The sequence below is a fragment of the Micromys minutus genome, assembly GCF_963924665.1.
Source record: "Micromys minutus genome assembly, chromosome: 7".
Lineage (NCBI taxonomy): Eukaryota > Metazoa > Chordata > Mammalia > Rodentia > Muridae > Micromys > Micromys minutus.
Genome location: NC_137976.1, coordinates 59,716,516 through 59,736,651, shown reverse-complemented (window position 1 = coordinate 59,736,651; position 20,136 = coordinate 59,716,516). Strand labels below are relative to the sequence as shown.

The window sequence follows — 20,136 nt, the reverse complement described above, 5'->3', positions numbered from 1 at the left end:
GGTAGGAAGATCACTACATCATACGTTCCAGGGTTGCCTGGACTCCAAAGACCCTGCCCCAAAAAATAAAAGTGTGCTTGCAACAGAGTCATCCAGCATTCGTGCCATAACTACTCACGCGATCATCTTCATCACCCCGTTGGCCTACTCTGCTTTTGACTAAACCTGTCTTCCCAGACCCCCTTAGCTCCCATCCGTAGCCCAGGGTCAGCCCGCCACCCTTACCATCTTTGCCAGGTCTTGAAGATGCGCTAAGTCACTGGCCTTGGCAGCCTTGAGAGCATTTAACTCATTCTGCTTTGCTTCTGTGTCTTTATCGAACTTCTCCATCCAGAACTCCAGCTTCTCCTCAAGTATCTACTTGGGGAAAACATGTTAAAACATACTTCCCACCAGACATAAAATAACAGGACCAGATGATGCCAGTTAGAGCAAGTTCAACAACAACAAATTTTCCTACAGAGATCTTATCACAACAGACTTGGTGTAGGACCGAGAGAGACCAGCCCAGATGCTGACATGTTCTTTGTGTCTGGTTGGTGGCTATACACTCCATATTTGTGTACTTTTCTGTGTGTGAGCAACTCCATTTTTAAAGGAGGAGGGGCATCTATGAACTCACAGCATATGACAATATGTACTAGGCACATGAAACTCAGGCCAGACAAAAATCCCAGAACAGAGTATGGAGGTGGGCAAGAAGCCCCTCTCTTAGATGCTTTGAAGGTGTGGCCCCTGGTAGTCACCATACTCCATTGGTGATTAGATTAGATCTGATTAGATCCCAGAGAAGATGGACCACATTAATTGTATCTGATGAGTTTGTTTGTTTGTTTGTTTGTTTGTTTGTTTGTTTAAGGACACAGGTGGGCAGGGAAGTGGGGATTGGATCCAGGAGGAGTTTGAGAAGAATAATTATGATTTACATTTTAACGAAATCATCAAAGAACTAATAAAGTGAGAAAAATGCACAAAACAAAGGCAGGATGAAGGTGCAGCACATGTGGCCTTGGGTTTGACAACCAGCACTGCAAAACAAATGCTTACACACTTCAGAAATAAATCAACACTGAAAGACAAGATAACATGCATGGGGATTATGGGTGGTTTTCAGGTGCCTCTCTAGGAAAGCTGCAAAGAGACAGAAAATTCTGAAATATAAGCAATGACATCAGCTGTCCTCTCTCTCTCTCTCTTTTTTTTTTTTTAATTAACAATACTGAACACCCATCAAAAAAGACTGAAATGTGGGTGGGCTGGGGATAGCTCTGCTGGGATGCTGGAATGCTGGGGATAGCTCTACTGGCATGCTGGGATGCTGGATACTGGGATGCTGGAATGCTAGATGCTGGGATTCTGGGGATAGCTTTGCTGGGATGCTGGAATGCTGGAATGCTGGATGCTGGGATGCTGGGATGCTGGGATTCTGGGATACTGGGATGCTGGGATGCTGGGATGCTGGGATGCTGGGCATGCATGAAGCCATGGGTTTGATAATCTGTACCACATAAAACTAGACATGGGTACCTATACCTGTAGCCAAAATAGAAGCAGGAGGATCAGGAGTTCAAGGACATTGTGAGCTACATAGCAAGTTCTAGACCAGCCTGGGATATAAGACACCTTGACTGAGGGGAGAGGAATCTCAAATTTCTAAATGAAAATAGATATGAATCTAATATGCCAGCCAAAGTTTCAAATATGAGGGAAAGATGATGAGATCCAGTTTATGAAAGTTACTTGAAGATATCCTTTTGTAAGAGAAAATGAAAGACGTATAACAAAAAAAAAAAAAAAAAAAAAAAAAAAAAAAAAAAAAAAAAAAAAAACCCAGTGATGTGCGATTCTCATGACAGCCCCTCAGGAGGCAGTCAGAGGAACCCAGGCTCTGAAGGCAGATCACCAAGGTTTGAGTCTCGCACTCAAGTTTTTTTAATTCTTTAGACCTCTAGCTCTCTCCGCTATTGGTTATAAAGTGGAGATACAACAATCTCCACACACAGCACAGTGCAGTGTAATAGTGGTGTGCTAATGGATGACATTTGTATAAGTTGATTTCAACACAGGATATTGGAAAGGAGCCAGTAAATAAGAATTTTAATAAAAGCAATAGAATATGCATAATGATTAATTCTAGACCTAAGAGAGAGACAGTAAAACCTAGGCATGTATAAAAAATTTTAAGATTGCAGCAGATTGGATAGTGGTGCATGCCTTTAATCTCAGCTCTCAGGAAGTAGAGGTAGGTAGATCTGTGAGTTCAATGCCAGCCTGGTCTACAGAGCGAGTTCCAGGACAGCCAGGGACACACAAAGAAACCCTGTCTTGGAAAACAAAACAGTGACAAAAAATTTGAAGGTTGCCATTGAGCTCAAGAGATGGCACCATTGTCCTCTTTCAGAGGACCATTTCAGTTCCCAACACCCATGTCCTTTTGGGCTCAGCGGCCTGTAACCCCAGCTCCGGGAGTCCAGAGTTGTCTTCTGACCTCCTGGGCACCTGCACTCATGCCCAGATGCCCCCCCACACACACACACACATAATTTAAAAATAGTTCTCAGAGGCTACTAGTGAAGAGCAGAAATAAGTGACTCCTAAGCTCCAGGAGCATTCAGGAGTAAGATACAGAAGACTAGGCATGGTGGAGCATGCCTGAACCCAGCACTGGGGGCTCCAAAGATCTGAAACAAAATGGATTCTTTCCTAGGAAGACATGCTACAAAATGTGACTCAGAAAGATCTGGTAAATGAAGATATAAAATATCATTCTAGGCAGCCAAATGTTTCCCTTTCAAAATATGACACCCAAGAAAATAAATGTGATACCTTCTGCAAACACATAAAGACAGGAGAAAGAGAAACCCAGTCAAGACAGCTTGGATTTTACTACACTTCAAACATCACATACAGTTTTATTCTATTTCTCTTTAGGGTTTCAGATCATAGGAAGATGGGAAAGTTCCCAAACCATGGAGCCAAGCCAGTGAACTCTGACAGCAACACAACAAAATAGTCCCAGAAAACAAACAAACAGATATAAAAATCAAAGTTGTGGGCTGGAGAGATGGCTCAGCAGTTAAGAGCACTGACTGCTCTTCCAGAGGTCCTGAGTTCAGTTCCCAGCAACCACGTGGTGGCTCACAACCATCTGGAATGGGATCTGATCCCCCCTTCTGGAGTGTCTGAAGACAGTGACAGTGTACTCACATATATGAAATAAATAAATCTTTTTAAAAATATTTTTGAAAAATCAAAGTACATTAACCCTAGCGGCTTGTTAACAACACAGCATCCCCAGGTAGACATTATCCTAGGAAATGAAAGATGACTCGACATTAGTGAATAGATTATTACAGTCTATAACTCTACAGAGACTGGAGGGGTGGCTCAATGGTTAGGAGCCTATCCTGGTCTTGCAGAGGGTCTGAGTTTGAGCAGGTCACAACCACCTGTAACTCTAGCCCCAGGGGATCTGGCACACTCCACTGGCTTCCATGTGGCAGATACATATACACATAAGCAAACAAACAAACAAACGTAAGATACATTAAGTGCATTTTACTTTATTAACATATTAAAGGAGAAAAATACATCAAAAAATCTTATTGATGGATGAAAATGATTCATCTCAGACAGGTACGGTGACATACCTTTATCCTGGCATTTAAGAGACAACTGAAATGGGTTTGGGGCCAACCTTGACTCCACAGTGAGTTCCAGGTCAGCCAGGACTATGTAATGTATGCTGTATGCTGCCCTCCTCCCACCACCACCAAAACAAAATTAAAAATAAATGAGAAGTCACTGGCTTTAAAATAACTTCAGCAAGAACCCCTTCACATAATAAAATGTGCACACCAGTGACCTACAGAGTAAACCTCCCCATTTGAGTCAGCTACCAACTACTGCCTCTCAGAGTTCCTTCTGCGTGGCCTGGCCTTACTGGAAATGTTTCTTTGGCCACCTAACAAAATACTAAGCTTCATCAGCAGAGGGCGCTAGAGGACACAACGCGAGGTCTCCTGGAGGCTCCCTACGCTCTGGTTCCCTGGTCACTGCAGCATTATATGCATTGTGACCAGGTAAGGTTATCACCAAAAATGTAACGGACACAACAAACCTACAGTGCTTTACTTCAACATATTAAAAGGGAAGAAGATAATCCCAATGAATAACCATCTTACACAACTGAGTGTTCATCTGATTGAAGAAGGAAGAGGGAAGGAAGAAGAAGATGGGATAGAAGGGGAAGAGGAAGAAGGCAAGATCAAAATGAGGTGGAGAACACTGTAAGCTACATAGTAAGAATCATACTCAAAAGCACCTCTTGGCATCATGGGAAAGATTTGCCTTCCACCTCCCTAGTTCCTTTCTCCGATGGTGGCAGCCGCCCTGTGCTAGCCTTCAGAGCGCTCTCTATCCCTTCATGGTAATCTGTTCCAAATTAATAGCTCATGCTTCTTTAGTTAACTGTTTAAATTGACAGTGTGATTTGTGTTAAGTAGATGATAATCACACACAATTGGCACTAGGAACGAAGCTGATCCCACCCTAACTCACCCTAATTAATGTCTTAGTAAAAATCATTTGCCATGGTTGCTGCGTAGCAGCATGGTGTCATTAATGCAGCGGGAGATCTGATGGCGTGTCAAAGCCGATGTCTCTGTAGACCTCGCCGTGACAGCCGGAGAATCAGCAGCCCCCATGTAGGAGGAAGGCACTTATGGTCCTGCTGGCGAAAGCAACTGCTTCTGGTGGGAGCTTTCAAATTGGTTTGGAGCTTAGCAGCTGTAGTGCAGATGTGTGTTGACAAACAGCAGCAGTCGGGTGTTGTAGGTGGTGCTCACCTCTGCAGTTTCGTGAGGGGTACAGCAAGCCTGAGGTTTTATTTTCAGTGGGGTGGGAGTTTCCAAACTCTCCTACATCTGTCTCGAGTGTGTCTTCTCCACTATATATATTCAGCACTTTGGGAAGTAGCCACAGTTCAGCTCCATGGAACACGCAAACCCACAGCAGCAGAGACTACAGTCATCTGGCTACTCAGTCCCCGTTGTGACGAGAGTCTCCATGGATCACTGTCAACTCAGAGCTGATGTTTGGTCATCTCTCAAGGGGCTAGTGTCTAAGCCACTCCAGACTCCTGGCTAAAACCTAGAGGAAGACTGGCATTATGTGTGTGCAGTGGTTCACCCTAAGAGGGACCTGTCCCCAACACTGTAATAAAAGGGCCCTGGATCTGGTACGTTGACCTTGTTCCAGAGAGTGGGTGAGAGACTCAGAGTCTCCACTGTGGTCATTCAAAAGAGAAATCTACCAGACCTGGACTGTCTTACTGTTCTGCTTGAAGCTAACTGGCAAATCAGTTTTGTGCCTAAAAGTCCCATGACTAGCCATAGCAGATGATGCCTGTGAGCGCAGTCTGGTTGTTGTGCGTCCTCAACCTCACAACTACCTTGTCTTCATTGCCAGTCACCAAGGGGTTTTTCAGGGTTGCACACCATGGAAGTCAGGGCCCACCTCAAGGAAGACCCCTGAGGTCACAGCTGGCCCCATGGGAAAGCAGCCAGAGGAGAAGCGGTTCTTGCCGCTCTCCACCAGACCACTCTTGGCTGCCTCACTAGCACACATGGAAACCCTTCAGGGACTGGCTTGTTCCGTGGGCTCTGCCAGGTTGCAATAGTGTGCTACCTAGCTGAAGTAGATACTTAATGACCTGAAGAAGCAGATTTGCCACCTGGCCAAGAGAGACCTGCCTCCCTCACAAACTGGCATGACCCTGAGGGCTCACAAGGGACCTGGAGAGACCCGTGAAGTCCGTCCTCTCATTAAGGAAGCAGTCTCTGCTCTCAGACATCTTCAGAGGAGCAGGGTAAGGACACTAAGTTCCAGTGAAATATAAAAATAAAGTTTTCAGGGGCTCTGAGACTTTTTCAAAACACCCCATTCTTGAGAAAGTAGACAAGGACAGAACTTACTGGCTGACAGCTACAAGGTCTCATAGAAAAGTCCAAATATGCATCATCATCAGCCTAAACCCCTCACAGTTTTTGAGAATGTATAAACAAAGTTTTAGTGAACAGGTCAAGCTATGCTGACTAAGCTGAGTTAGGACAAAACAATTCTTGGAAAAAGACCCTCTACCCCTCCCAGTGATAAATTCTGAGAAAAAACACCAGAAGTCAACCTGACCCTGCCCAACCACTCAGTTACTCCCCACTTCTTTCCAAACCGGCCCCTTTCCCAAGGCCAGGCACAGGGCTAGATGAGAAAATGACTGAGCCAAGAACAGCCCCTTGAGCGGGGCCAGCCAATGCCTGATCCTTTGTCCTCAGATCCACCAATGAGAGAAAGCCAACTACTCTTGCTGAAATCTGCCCCCTGTAAAGAATAAAAGATGTGTGCTTTGTGAATTCAGGGTTGACTCTCCCTGCGAGGATGAGAAACCCCATACATATGGAAGTAAACCTCTTGTTATTACAGTGGTCTATCGTCTAATTGTGTTCTGTGGGTCGCACTCCTGAGCTAAGACTCCTTGAGGTCTTACAACATTTGGTGTGTTGTCTGTGAATCTGTACTTCCCCAGATCCACAGTTGGTGAGATCGAAGGTAAGCTCGAGCAAAGTCTGTGTAGTACGTGTATTAGTGTTTTCTGTTGTCTCTGTTGTCTGTGTCTGCCACCTGTTTTCAAGACCAGTCTTGGTGGCCTCAGGTTTGGGGTCTCGGAGAGACCCCCTGGGTGGTTGCTGAAAGCTCTGTGACGGGCTTGCAGCTGTGACGGGTAGGTAGACGTGCCAGGTCATCACAGGAGGACGCTCCAGAATCCGGTTGGGAGGCAGGATCAGAAGTGGTCCACCACCATCTGGAAGCAGCTAGGGTTCAGCTGCAGTCTGAGCCGGGTACTGAAAGTATCAGGCATCTGTGGAAATCTTGTGTAGGACGCCCTGTTTGGGTCTCGTTTGTCTTATTTGTTTTCTGTGGTGTTATTGTAGCGCTCTACTTGGACTTAGATGTTCATGGCAGGAACACTTAGGACTTTTGTTTCAGTTTCTGTTGTCTGTGTAGACTTGCGTGTTCGTGATAGGAATGCATCAGAATTTTACTTTCTGTTTTCCTTTTTGTATCTGAACTTGGACTGATGTTATTTTTGGACATAAGACAGACTGAAGGGTACTGTTAAACATCCTAGTTAAGCTGACATCCCTTGTGGTGTAGATTCCCTCTCTCCTTTCCTCACTGCTGCTACACAGCTGCAACCCCTCTCCTGGTTCTCTGCATGAGGAGAGGGGGTCCCATCCGGGGCTCTGTGAGATTTGCTTTTCTGTGTACGGGCGTTGGGCCAAGCCTGCCTTCTCAGCTGCAGCCTCTCTGATGTACTATTCTATGTTACTTTCAGTAAACACCAGTGATGATCAGTGATGGCTAGAACAGACACGTGGCACACCATTCAATGGGACATAATTATTTTAAGTTATTTTGAGAAGCTATTATAAGATCATGAACAAAATTAGAAAACAATTGATAACCTAAAACCTTCCTCAACTGAGCATGTTATTTTTATAATTTAAAATTGCACACACACACACACACACACATACATGCATGGGCTGGGAACATATCCCAGTAGCAGATTCCAGTGGGAACAAGGCCTGGCACACCTGGGGCCTTGGATTCAATCCACAACATCACTGGAAGAAGCAAAATCAAAATATTTTCAAATTATGACTATGAAACAATGTAAGAACAAATGCTTTTCATATAAGCAGAATTTAAAAGGCTGAAGAAACATTATAACTGCCTGTAAGTCATAGTTGTGGACTATATTCAGATGGGTAACACTGTAAGAGAATGTAGTAACCCACTCATTAGCCTCACAGTATCATGGTTGCTTTTTTCTTTCCTTTGCTAAATGTATTTTAAGCTGAGCATGGTGGCCTTGAATCTCAGCACTCAGGAAGCAGAAGCAGGTGAACCTACATGAGTTCAAGGCCAGCTTGGAATACACAGAGCGTTTCAGTCCAAGTTACATGGTAAGACATTGACTCAAAAACAAAAACATAAATAAAAACAAAACAAAAAAAGAAAACAGAGAGACAGGGAGAGAGAGAGAGAGAGAGAGAGAGAGAGAGAGAGAGAGAGAGAGAATGAAAGAGTATAATGTGCATTCTGGGTCCTGTGAAGGCAGGAAGAAGGTATCCAATTCCCTGGAACTGAAATTCCTCGGCGAGAGCAATAAGCACTCTGAGCCACTGTCGTCTCTGTAGCTCCCCCACTTTGTCTTCTGAAACAAGACCTCTCACTAACACAAGCTAGCCTGCAAACCCCAGAGATCTGACATCTCCACCATCACACTAAAGCTGGGACTACAAGTGTCATCCCAAGCCTGGCTTTCTGGTGTTAAGGTACATCTCAGGCCCGATGCTTACACATGGTTTACCGGCTGAGTTCATTAGAAGATTTTTTTTTAAGTTGCAGCTAAGTTCAGTGGCGTCTGCCTTTAATCCCAGCACTTGAGAGGCAGGGATATTGAATCCTGGTCTACATAATGAACTACGGGCCAACCAGGCTACATCATGAGACACCGCTATCCTTAGATACAAGAGCATTGCTTTCTTCAGCAGTGTGTAAATAGATTTTTAAATCTCTTTACCTTATTCTATGTGTTTGGGTGTTTTCCTGTATGTGTGTGTGTGTGTGTGTGCGCCATGTATACCCAGTGCCTTTGGAGGCCAAAAGAGGGCCCCGAGTCCCCTGTGCCTGGAGTTACAACTGTGAGCTGCCATGTGGGTTCTGGGAGCTGAACCCAGGTCCTCTGCAAGAGCAGCCAGTGCTCTTAACCTCTGAGCCATCTCTCCAGTGCTATAAGTGGGTCATAACTGGGTTCTTACAATTGAGGAATCAACACCTGGACAACTCACCTGCTGCTGTGTTTTAAGGAACATTTCAATCTCCATGTGAACCCGGTTCTCCTCTTCAGTTTTCATCCTCAGTTTCTGTAATGCACCAAGCACCAAGCTCTCTACCCAGCAAGACTGAGATTGGTAGTTCCCAGATGATGAGTGCAACCCAGATCCCAGGACCACCAAGGCTTCCCTACAGAGCTATTGTGTACTCAACTCCACAGACACTACGAGCCATGAGCTGGCATACCATTAAACACACATAAAGGCCCCAGAAAAAAATCACAGGCCTGTCATCTGGAAACAATGTGTGGTGGCTATTCCTGGTTGTCAACTTGACTATATCTAGAATGAACCACAATCCAGAATTGGGAGGCTCACCTCAAGATTCTGAGTCTTAGGACACTAAGGCAAGGAGATCTCTGAGCTCAAGGTCATCTGGGACAAAGCAAGTCCCAGATTTCCATGTGCTGGTACACACCTTTAATCTGGTACACACCTTCTGTTGGAGACCTACGTAAGGACATTGGAAGAAGGAAGGCTTGCTCTCTTCACCTGCTTGCCTTGTGGAACTGAGCAACTGCTGCATCCTTGAACTTCCACTAACAGCTGCTGCTCACCATTTTTGGGGAGTTGGACCACAGACTGTAAGTCACCAACAAATTCCTTGCTATATAGAGACTCACCATAAGTTCTGTGACTCTAGAGAACCCTGACTAATACACAATGCTTCAAGATTCTCAGCCCAGAGAAGGAGATTACAGCATTCAAGAAGTTCACAGTGAAGTGTATGGTCAGGCTCCTCATCCCCCATCTGGAGCCCCGGAAGAATGGGAAGCCGAGGTAGGTGATCAGTTTAAGGCCAGCCCTGAACTATAAATGGAGTTGGAGGTCCACTAGAAGAAGAAAGAAGAAGAAAGGAGTGGGCAGGGGAGTAAGAGCAGCAGGGTTGGCTGGCTGGACAGCACACCCAGGGAGGTGATCTTTCACAGCAGACAGGGAAGCAAGAGGCATAGCCATTAAAGGCTCTACTCACAAATATTTAAGACTCCAGTTAGTTGTTTATGTTTGACCTCCAGGGCTGTACTGGTCATGAAGGAAAACCTTCATCTTCCTTTTCTCCCTTTTCATTTTCTGGCACATTAACATGGATGACAGTTCACTGAGGCGGGAGAGAGCTCAGCAGTTAAGAATACATGCTACTCTTGTTAGAGGATGTAACAGGTTGGTGGCTCAAAAGCACCTGTACGCCAGCTCTGTGGGACACAATGCCTCTGGCTTTCACGGGCACATACATGCACATAATCTAAAATTATGGAGCTGAAACTATAAGAAGTTGTGAACCTCTCAACATGGGTGTTGGGAACGGGGTGCTGGGAACTAAACTCAAGTCCTCTGGAAGAAATATGTACTCTTTAACAGCTGATCCATCTCTCCAGCCCAAGATAAATCCCTTTTTTAAAAAGTGACATCCCACATGGCATCATCAAATGCCTGGGGTGGTGGTGTTTGCTGATACTGGGAGTTGGACTCAGAATCTGGCATGTGCTCTGTCACTGAGCTCCATCCCCAGACAGCCTAAAGTAGCACAGGTTACCTCAATCTCCTCCAGTAGAAGTTCTTCTGCCCTGTTACATTTCTTCTGGGTCTGGGAAATCTGCAGCTCGCTGTTTTTTTTCATATAAAGATTCTCCAAGTTGGTTTTCGCCTTCATCTCTTGTAACTGGTCCCTGAGGTGAGCAATGTATTCATTCCCATTCTGCAGAGAGAAGACCAGGTTTCTGAATGGAAAATTCACTGAGTCTGTAAATCAACAGGCTGTAAGCTGGTACAACCACTCTGGAAATCAGTCTGGCAGTTCCTCAGAAAATTGGACATAGTCCTACCTGAAGACCCAGTTGTAAGGAAAAAATGACAGGGCACCAATGAAAGGAAAAGTCACTGAAAGGAAAAGTCACGGGGCACCAATGTTGTTCAAAGATGTCCTGGGTTTTGGCCCTAATGATAGGGGAAGGATGAAGAGAGTGGGGGGCATATGGCCCATGGAGGTGCGGTGAGGCCTGGGGGCAAGGGAGATGCCTCTGGGGAGGGCCATGTTGGGAATCTCTTCCCCCTGAGGGACCAGCCACACATGGTATAGTACAGAATAGAGTTTATTCAGGTCATGGGAGAGTTAAGAGGGTGGTAGAGGCAGAGAGAGAGAGAGAGAGAGAGAGAGAGAGAGAGAGAGAGAGAGAGAGAATGAAGAGTAGAGGCTGGCCATGAGCACGTGGAGGGGGGGGAGGGAAGGGGAAGAGAAGGGATAGGGTTGGGAGAGCAAGAGAGCCAGGAGGCAAGAGAGACCAAGAGAGAGAGGAGGGGGCAAGCAGCCCCTTTTATAGTGTCAGGTCACTGGGGCGGAGCATACCTGACTACTGCCAGGCAATTGAGGGGTGGGGTTTACAGAATCCCAACACCAGTTATTCCACTTCTGGGCATATACCCCAGAGAAGCTCCAACATACAATAAGGACACATGCTCCACCATGTTCATAGCAGCCCTATTTATAATAGCCAGAAGCTGGAAAGAACCCACATGTCCTTCAGTAGATGAATGGATACAGAAATTGTGGTATATTTATACAATGGAGTACTACTCAGCTGTTAGAAACAATTACTTTATGGAATTCCTAAGAAAATATACTAGAGAATATCATCCTGAGTGAGGTAACCCAGTCACAAAAGAACAGACATAATATGCACTCACTGATAATTGGATACTAGCTCCAGAAAGCTCTGAATACCCAAGAAACAACTCACAGATCATCTGAAGCTCAAAAAAAAAAAAAAAAAAAAAAAAAAAAAAAGAAAGAAAGACCAAAAAAGTAGAAGCCTCAGTCCTTAGAAAAACAACAACAACAACAAGTGTATAGCACCCACTCAGTGTGGGGTATACCTAGACCTTAAATCATTAATAACTCAAGAGCTAAGAAGATAGCTTTGTGGCAATTTTTGGTATTTAAAAATCATTATGTCTAATCTATACACACCAAGAAGACTTTGACTATTTCCATGTTACCTTTTGTTTTACATGTACTTTATGCTTATGGTAACTAATAAGATTTCAGTGCATACTATTAAACCTTTAAAAAAATCAAGTCCTGGTAAAAATATATCCATATAGTTTTATTCCAAAGGCTCTTAAAAATCTGTAAATGTATCTCTCTTTTTTAAGAAGTAAAGTTGTAAAGGAAAAAAAAAATCAACAGGCAACAGGAGGCAGCCTTCTCCTATCACATTAAGGGAAATGTATTCAGTCCTCACAATAGCATGAATAAAAATGAGGCTTAGTGCCAGGAGACCAAGCGTAAGGCTCATCAAGGGTTCCAGGCCAGCGAGAACTCCCAGGGAGAACTCTCTTTAGGAACCATGCTGGGTGAGGTGGGACACCTTTAATCCCAGTACTCTGAGGCTTAGGCAGGTGGGTTAACCTGTTTACACGGCAAGTTCTAGACAGCCAGAGATACACAGAGACTCTGTCTTAAAGGAAAGAACATGAATCTGGGTGTGGTGGCACATACTGTAATCCCAGCCCTTGGCAAATGAAGGCAGGATGATCAGAAGTCCAAGGTCATCCTTAGCTACATCCTAGCAGTTCAAAGCCAGCCTGGGCTACAGGAGACCCTGTCTCAAAACTATGCAGAGGGCTGGCCAGATGGTTCAGGGGCTCACTTGCCACCAAGCCTTATGGTCTGAGTTTAGCCCCTGGAACCCACATGGTGGAGTAAAAGAGCTGACTCCCTCAAGTTCTCCTTTGACCTCCATACATGGTCCCCCATGCAGGATAAAATAAATAAGTGTTGAAGAAAGGAAGGAGGTAAGAAGGGAAAGAGGTAGAGAAGGAAGGAAAGAGATAGGGAGGGCTAGAGGGAGGGAGGAAGTAAGCTGGCAAATCCAGAATGAATGAGTCTCCCCAGAACCTTCTTTGGTAGGTAGTCAGTATTTGCCATAGACTCATCATTATGGTCTCATTTTGGTAGAAAGAGCAATGGTCAAAGGTGACCTCAGGTCCTAATTTCCCACAGACTCACCAGTTGTATGAAACTGGCCAAGTTAGTTATGGTCTAGGTTTCGCCTTTCAAAAACCAGAATGTTAGTGCCTAGTGAGTGACTATACTCACCCCCCAGCCTCCACCCCTCTTTCCTCTGGGACTAGGTCTAAGACACTCTTCCTCCCCAGGATACCAAAGCCTGCAGATACTCCAGTCCTTCCCATAAAGTCTCTACAGTACAGATCTAAGTTCTTTTACACTGGCTCTATGTGGTTGGGTGGGCCTGTGAACACATAACCTATAGCCATGTAGGAATGGATATACACTGTCTCCTAGTTTTCTTCCTATTGCTGTGATAAACATATTGACTGAAGGAAGGGTTTATCTGGCTTAAGGCCACAGTCTATCACTGAGGGAAGTTTTGGCAGGAACTCAAGGCAGAAACCTGACAGGAGGAACTGAAGCAGAGGCCATGGAGGAATACTGCCTACTGGCTTGCTCAGCCTGCTTTCTTATAGCACCCAGGACCACCCAGAGGTGACACCTCCCACAGAGGGCTGGGCCCCCTTGCATCAATCATTAATCCAGAAATGCCCATAGACAGATACACAGGCCAATCTGACAGAAACAACTCAACTCAAGTTCTCTCTTCCCAGGTGACTCTAGCTTGTATCACATTGACAAAAATCATCACAGTGAGTCACTGAACATGTGCTAGAATAGACCTCTGATGGTCACTAATCCTTCACAATTTTAAGCTCTCAAAACTCACTGAATAAAAGAAAGATTCTTCAATAGCAGTAGACGGAGAACAGTGTATGTGAGAGGGCAGAAGGCTCTGGAGGAAACAGTAAGGGTGACCCCCATTAGCACAGGGACTAAGAAGGTCTGTCTGAGGAGACTTATTTATCCTGACACTCAAAAGATAAGTGAGCCAATTCATGAAAAATGAAGGTAAGAAATTTTTTCAATTAAAAATTGGTGTGGGGGGGGGGCAAAGTTCATGCTATAGTCCCTGGGCAATTAAGACTTGGCTATATTTCAGAAACTGAAAGCAAATCTGCATCATTGAGGACAAGATGTACTTATATTCTGGTTGGTTGTCTGTAAGTCGGAGCTGGAGAGATGATGAAGTGGGGAAGGCACCTAACTCTGGTTCCCAGCACCCATGGTGGACAGTTCACAATCACCGGTAACTCTGGCTCCAGGGGATTCGATACCCATCTTCTGGACTCCGTGCACTCAGACATATATGTAAACACACACACATACTCAGACATACATGCAAACACACACACACACACACACACACACACACACTCAGACATACATGCAAGCTTATACAAACACACACAACAGACATACACGAATACACATAATTTAAAAAATTACTTTCTAAAAACTAGAAGGCTATGAAAGAGGCCTACGGCAAACAGAAAGTTTATATTATATTATGTAATATTAAGTATTTGTTTATAAATTCACATAACACTGGCTCTGTAAAAATTAAAAAAAAAAAAACAAAGACATCTGGTCTTAATGCTATTGCCTTAGGCTTCTGAATAGTCTAATTTCCTTCCTGCTGGCTATCACATTAAGTGACAGTGTGAGACAGAGTAAGATATAAAATGCTAGCTGACTTTACATGCTAAAATCCTGGCTGGAGTATACTAGCAAATGTACTGAGTCCAGTTCCGTATCTTCCCAGCAAGCCACCCAAGTTACTGAGGCGTGGTATGAGACATCGAGACACGGCCACCCATGGCACAGACTAAGAATTTTTTTTCAGACCTTTCAGCGATTTGTCTTCCCAACATCCTGACTGTCCACGGAGCTGTGACCAAGGTCCTCAGTCTGACACAGTGTATTTGTGGGTTCTCATGGCAGGCCAAGCGTTCTACTCAAAGCCCCCAGCTGCTGTCAGACATGGTCTGAACTGGATCCAGAGAAGATACAGTGACACAAGAAATCAGCCAGTTCACGAGGCCCTGGTGGCTGCCATAAGAAGTGAGCCAAAGCAACCTTAGTAGCACTTCTCACAATTGGCGCTGGGGAGCACAGGCTTCAGGATTTGGGATTGGAATCGAGGAAAGGTCATGACTTGTCTGGGATCTGGTTGATGGCAAGAGGAAAATAGGAAAGCAGTCACCTGAAGTATACAGTCCTGCTGTGGGATGTGAGGGGTGCACTCCCCAGATGCCCTGATTCCAGCACACAGGATGTGGAAGCAGGATAGCTGGTCACGGTCATCCTTGGCTAGTTAGCCAGTTCAAACCAGTCTGAGCTACAGGAGACCAAACATATTTATAGCTCTGCAGTTCTGTATGTGGAGATCATTACTACTACTGCGATGGGGTGAGAGAGAGAGAGAGAGAGAGAGAGAGAGAGAGATGTACAACAAAGGAAACTTGATTCCAACCTCTGTAGTCTTTAAAAAATCAAGAAAATTTCAGATTATGATAGAATTTTTCAGGAAACGTGTGAAGTCTGTACAGTTAGGAAGGGAACGGCAGACCATGAGCCCCAAGGGGCTGCTCCCAGTGTTACTTAGATACACTTGTACCTTCTTTATCTCCTCTCTTCCCCTCTCTGTCCCTCTCCCTTCAGGATCTCACCACATTGCCCTAAAACTCAGAGATCCCCCTGCCTCTGCCCGCTGAGTGCCAGGTTAAAGGTGGTCACCCCCCCAGGCACCCTCTCTCCCATAAAGACACCCAAGCGAACACAATGGTAGCTAACTGTGACAGAGACCTCCATGGAGTGGGTTAGCTCAGCAGCTTCTGGTGTCCTCCTCACGGGGAATTCTTACCTGTACTTGTATTTGATGCTCCTTTTTGACATCGACTAGCTGTTTTTGAAGAGATCTTATCTGTTTTCTTCCCTTTTCCTCCCTAAAAGAAGTAAGAACGGTAAGAACAGAGCATTCCCCAGTGACCCCACCCTCCCGCCCTGCTCATATGTAGCATGTGTGCAGCTCAGTTTTCATGTGGGTCCCCCAGCAACTGGAGTGGGAACGGTCCCTAAAGCTGTTGCCTGTCTGTGGAATCTGTCCCCTGGCCTGGCTGCCTTGTCTGGCCTCAGTGGGAGAGGATGTGCCTAGCCCTGCAGAGACTTGATATGTGTGGAGGTGGAGGGATGAAGGGAGGGAATATGGGGGGGATATTGGGGGTATATGTCAGGGTTCCACCTTCTCAAAGGAGAAGGAAAGGGGGGTAATGAGGGAGGGATGGGGGGCACAGCTGGGATATAAAGTGAATAATAATGGGGAAAAATGAACAGGATTTCTCAACTGGACATTTAAAAAGCAGGTTCTTGGATGGAGAGATGGCTCAAGAGTCTAGAGTTTGACTCCCAGCATCCACGCTGAGCAGCTCCCAGTTTAGCTACCGGGGATTTAACACCCTCTCCAGGACTCTGCAGGCACACAGCACACATGCATATACGCATAACTTTAAAATAACGAAAAGAGGTCTTTAAAAACAAACTGGGTTCTTGGACCCAGGCAATAGCTCAGTGAATAAAGGTCCTTGCTGCCAAGGCTGACAACATAATTCAGAACCGATTCCCATAGGTTGTTCTCTGACCTCTAAATGTGCACAATAGCACATAGCAGTGTGCAGGACCACAAAATAACTCAATCAATTAAAAAAATGTAACAATTAAAAAAAATCAGGTTCTTAAGCCAGGATTGGTATTGCCCACTGTAATCTTAGCACTCGAGATGTGGAAGCAGGAGATCAAGGAACTTGAGACCAGCCTAGGTTACTAAGCAAGTTCAAGACCAGCCTGGACCACAAGAGACCCTGCTTTAAAAAAAAAAAAGAAAAGAAAAGAAAAGATGACAGCAACTAAAGTAATGAAAAGCCTGACGAATGAGCAGGGTGTTTGCCCCATGCCTGACTACCTGCATTAGATCCCACAGACCCACACGGTGAAGGAAAGAACCAACTACCGAAAACCATCCTCTGACTTCCACATGTTCACTGTGGCTGGTGTGCACACTCATGCACTAACATACAAACACCAGCATACAAAACAAATTTCTGTAAAAAAAAAATTAAAACAGATTAGGATGCCCTTTTGAGTCCTTTCTGCCATTGTGGTTGTCTTTCTGCATATGGTTAACAGCTTTTACTAGGTTCCCCAGGCATCTGGAGTTAGACTAGCAATACAAAAGGAAGTGGAGAACAGGGCCACACTAAAAATAAGGGAACAAGCGGGGGGGGGGGGGGGGGGGGGGGGGGGGGGCGCACACCTTTGGTCTCAGCACTCAAGAGGCAGAGAGGAAAACAGGCTGAGGGGTGGAGGTGACGCTCAGAACAGACAGAACAGGGATAAGTCACAAGTCAAAATAAGGCTGGAAGGAGCTGGGCTGCGGCTTGCGGAGCCTGGTTATCCGGGAGCCCATCCAGGCTCTCTGTGTTCAGAAGTGCAGCCAGGGCACAGCTACAGTTAATGCATTCATTGACACAGCAGAAAACACTAACAGGGCCTGAAGACACAGGCCAGAATAACCAACTGCAGTTCCTCAGGAGACTGAAACAAGATTACAAATCCAAGGATAGCACAAGTGATTTAATGAGACTTGGCCTCAAACAAAAAAGAACAAAGAAGGAATAGAGGATGGCTCAGAAGTAGAGTGTTTACCTAGGGTGCAGGGCCCTAGGTTCAGCTCTCTCATGCTCTATCTCTCTCTCCTCCCCTCCCCTCCCCTTCCCTCCCCTCCCCTCCCCTTCCTTCCCCTCCCCTCCCCCCTCTCTCTCCTCTCTCTCTCTCTCTCTCTCTCTCTCTCTCTCCCTCTTTCTCTCTCTCTCTCTCTCTCTCACATACACACACAGAGCATATCAGACACATGAAACAAGGATTCATTTTAGCCCAGGTTGACCCAGAATTTACTCTGTAGCCCAGGCTGGACTTAACTTCCAGCGACTCTCATAGCTAAGCCTCCCAGCTATAGAATCACAGGCATAATCTGCCATGACTGGCATCATAAACATTTTTCAAATGAGGAAATCAGATTAGAACAAAACAAGACATAAAGTGACTGCATAAATACACTTTCTTTTCTTTTTCTTTTTTCTTTCTTTTTTTTTTTTTTTTTTTTGCCTATTTGTTCTGTTTCGTTTTTAAGACAGGGTTTCTCTGTGTAGTCCTGGGTGTCCTGGCACTTGCTCTGTAGACCAGGCTGGCCTTGAACTCACAGAGACCTACAGGTCTCTGCCTCCCAAGTGCAGGAATTATAGGCCTGCATCACCGCCTCCCAGATACACTTTTCTTTTCAGTTTTCCCAGCCTGCATTACAGCAGCACTGAGGCACTAAGACATGACACGTTAACTCTCAGTTGTCTTCTCAGTATTTTAGTAAGCATAAATTGCTCTTTAATTTAAATTTAAATCTAACAATTTAAAAAAAGCGATGTCCAATCAGAATTCACTTGTAATTGTTGAAGAATAAAACTTCAGCAAATTTAGCTTCCGCATTTAGTTGGCTTTCATTTCAATGCATGAGGGCTTCATTTTACCTGTGAGTCTCCCTGATGCACTGAGCATCTGTGAACCGCCAGAGTCACAAGCTGGGTATCGATGAAATAGAGGAAGCCAGATGACTTTAGCAAAGGAAGTGCTTTTAGGCAAAAATGAGCCAAACCAGCAGAAACTGGGAATAGGCAGTGTTCTAGTCAGGGTTTCTATTCCTGCACAAAACATCATGACCAAGAAGCAAGTTGGGAAGGGAAGGGTTTGTTCATCTTACACTTCCACATTGCTATTCATCACCAGAGGAAGTCAGAACTGGAACTCAAGCAGGTCAGGAAGCAGAAGCTGATGCAGAGGCCATGGAGAGATGTCACTTACTGGCTTGCTTCCCCTGGATTGCTCAGCTTGCTTTCTTATAGAACTCAGGTCTACCAGTCCAGGGATGGCACCACCCACAATGGGCTGGTCCCTCCCCCCTTGATCACTAGTTGAGAAAATGCCTTACAGCTGGATCTCATGGAGGCGTTTTCTCAACTGAGGTTCCTTTCTCTGTGAGAACTCCAGCTTGTGTCAAGTAGACAGAAAACCAGCCAGTACAGGCAGATGGGCCATCTCAAAATGACTTTCCTTAAAGAGCCCCCTTAGAACAGCCTTTTCAGTTAAGAGCTCTGCTCACTGGAATCTGGCTGGCTGTGAATTTCCTAGCTTTGAAAAACCTGGCTTGTTTTCAGTTTGGCTTAACTACATGGCATACAGCTATTCTGGTCTGGCCTTTTGGAGACTAGTATAGTTCATGTCAACACAATGGCCTCCTATAAATGCTATTTAACAGTATCTACAGTGTGTGCAGTTATCTGCCACCAGATGAGACAGCCCAGGCCTGGCCTGCCAGCAAGGGCTAGATTTAGATCTTTATCAGGAGCTGTTGTTACAGCAGCTAGCAGAAACCAGGAGCATTCCACATGCAACAGTGACCTAATGTATGTTTGCTTTACTCTGTTTTATTTAATTTCATGTGTAATATGTAATATGCTAAGAGTATGTTTGGACACCACGTGCAGGCAGGAGCAGAGAGAGGTCAGGAGTCAGAGCCCCTGAAACCTGAGTTACCCACAGCTGTAAGCCACCATGTGGGTGTTGGAACCAAAGCTGGGTACCCTGGAGAAGCAGCCAGTGCTCTTGACTGCAGAGCCATCTCTCTAGTCCCTTGTTTTTGTGTCTGGGATAAGGTCTCACTATGTAACCCAGCCTAGACTCCAGCTAAAACCCCTCTAGCCTCAACACCCTGAATGAATATTTTTTTTCTGTCACATATGCCAAAGAAGAGTTCTACCACTGAGCCACATCCCTAGCCCTTTCTTGAATACCGTTGAGAACGTGCTGAACGTTCTTGGGAAGGAAAATGTCCTGTGGTATGCGCCCAGCTCTTTGCTTGTTATTATGTTTGTTTGCAGTGCTGTGGATCAGACGCGGAGGCTAGTATGTTTACAATGTGCTCCCTGTTGCCTACAGCGCAGCCTAGGACACTGGTCAAGGATTTCAGTCTGGTCCATCTTGAGAAGGACGACTAGCAGAGGAACAGTGTCTTTCCTGTCATTATAGACTAGAGGTTGAATCCCAGGGGCTTTGTGTACCAAATAATCACTCTCCCACTCATCCCCCCAGCACTGTCCCCCCAGCACTGACCCCCAGCACTGACCCCCAGCACTGTCCCCCCATCACTGTCCCCCCAGC

General features: G+C 45.4%; 1 protein-coding gene across 1 annotated transcript in view; it reads right to left on the bottom strand.

Moving 5' to 3' along the window:
* The window catches only part of DRC9 (dynein regulatory complex subunit 9), a gene marked incomplete at both ends in the record, with an annotated part of 38,719 nt that overhangs the window by 4,586 nt on the left and 13,997 nt on the right, over positions 1-20,136 (bottom strand). Inside the window, 4 exons of the mRNA XM_080919523.1 lie at positions 226-357; positions 8,916-8,990; positions 10,495-10,656; positions 15,737-15,818. Of these exons, the coding sequence (XP_080775649.1) occupies positions 226-357; positions 8,916-8,990; positions 10,495-10,656; positions 15,737-15,818 (451 nt within the window). The remainder of the gene's footprint in view (positions 1-225; positions 358-8,915; positions 8,991-10,494; positions 10,657-15,736; positions 15,819-20,136) is intronic.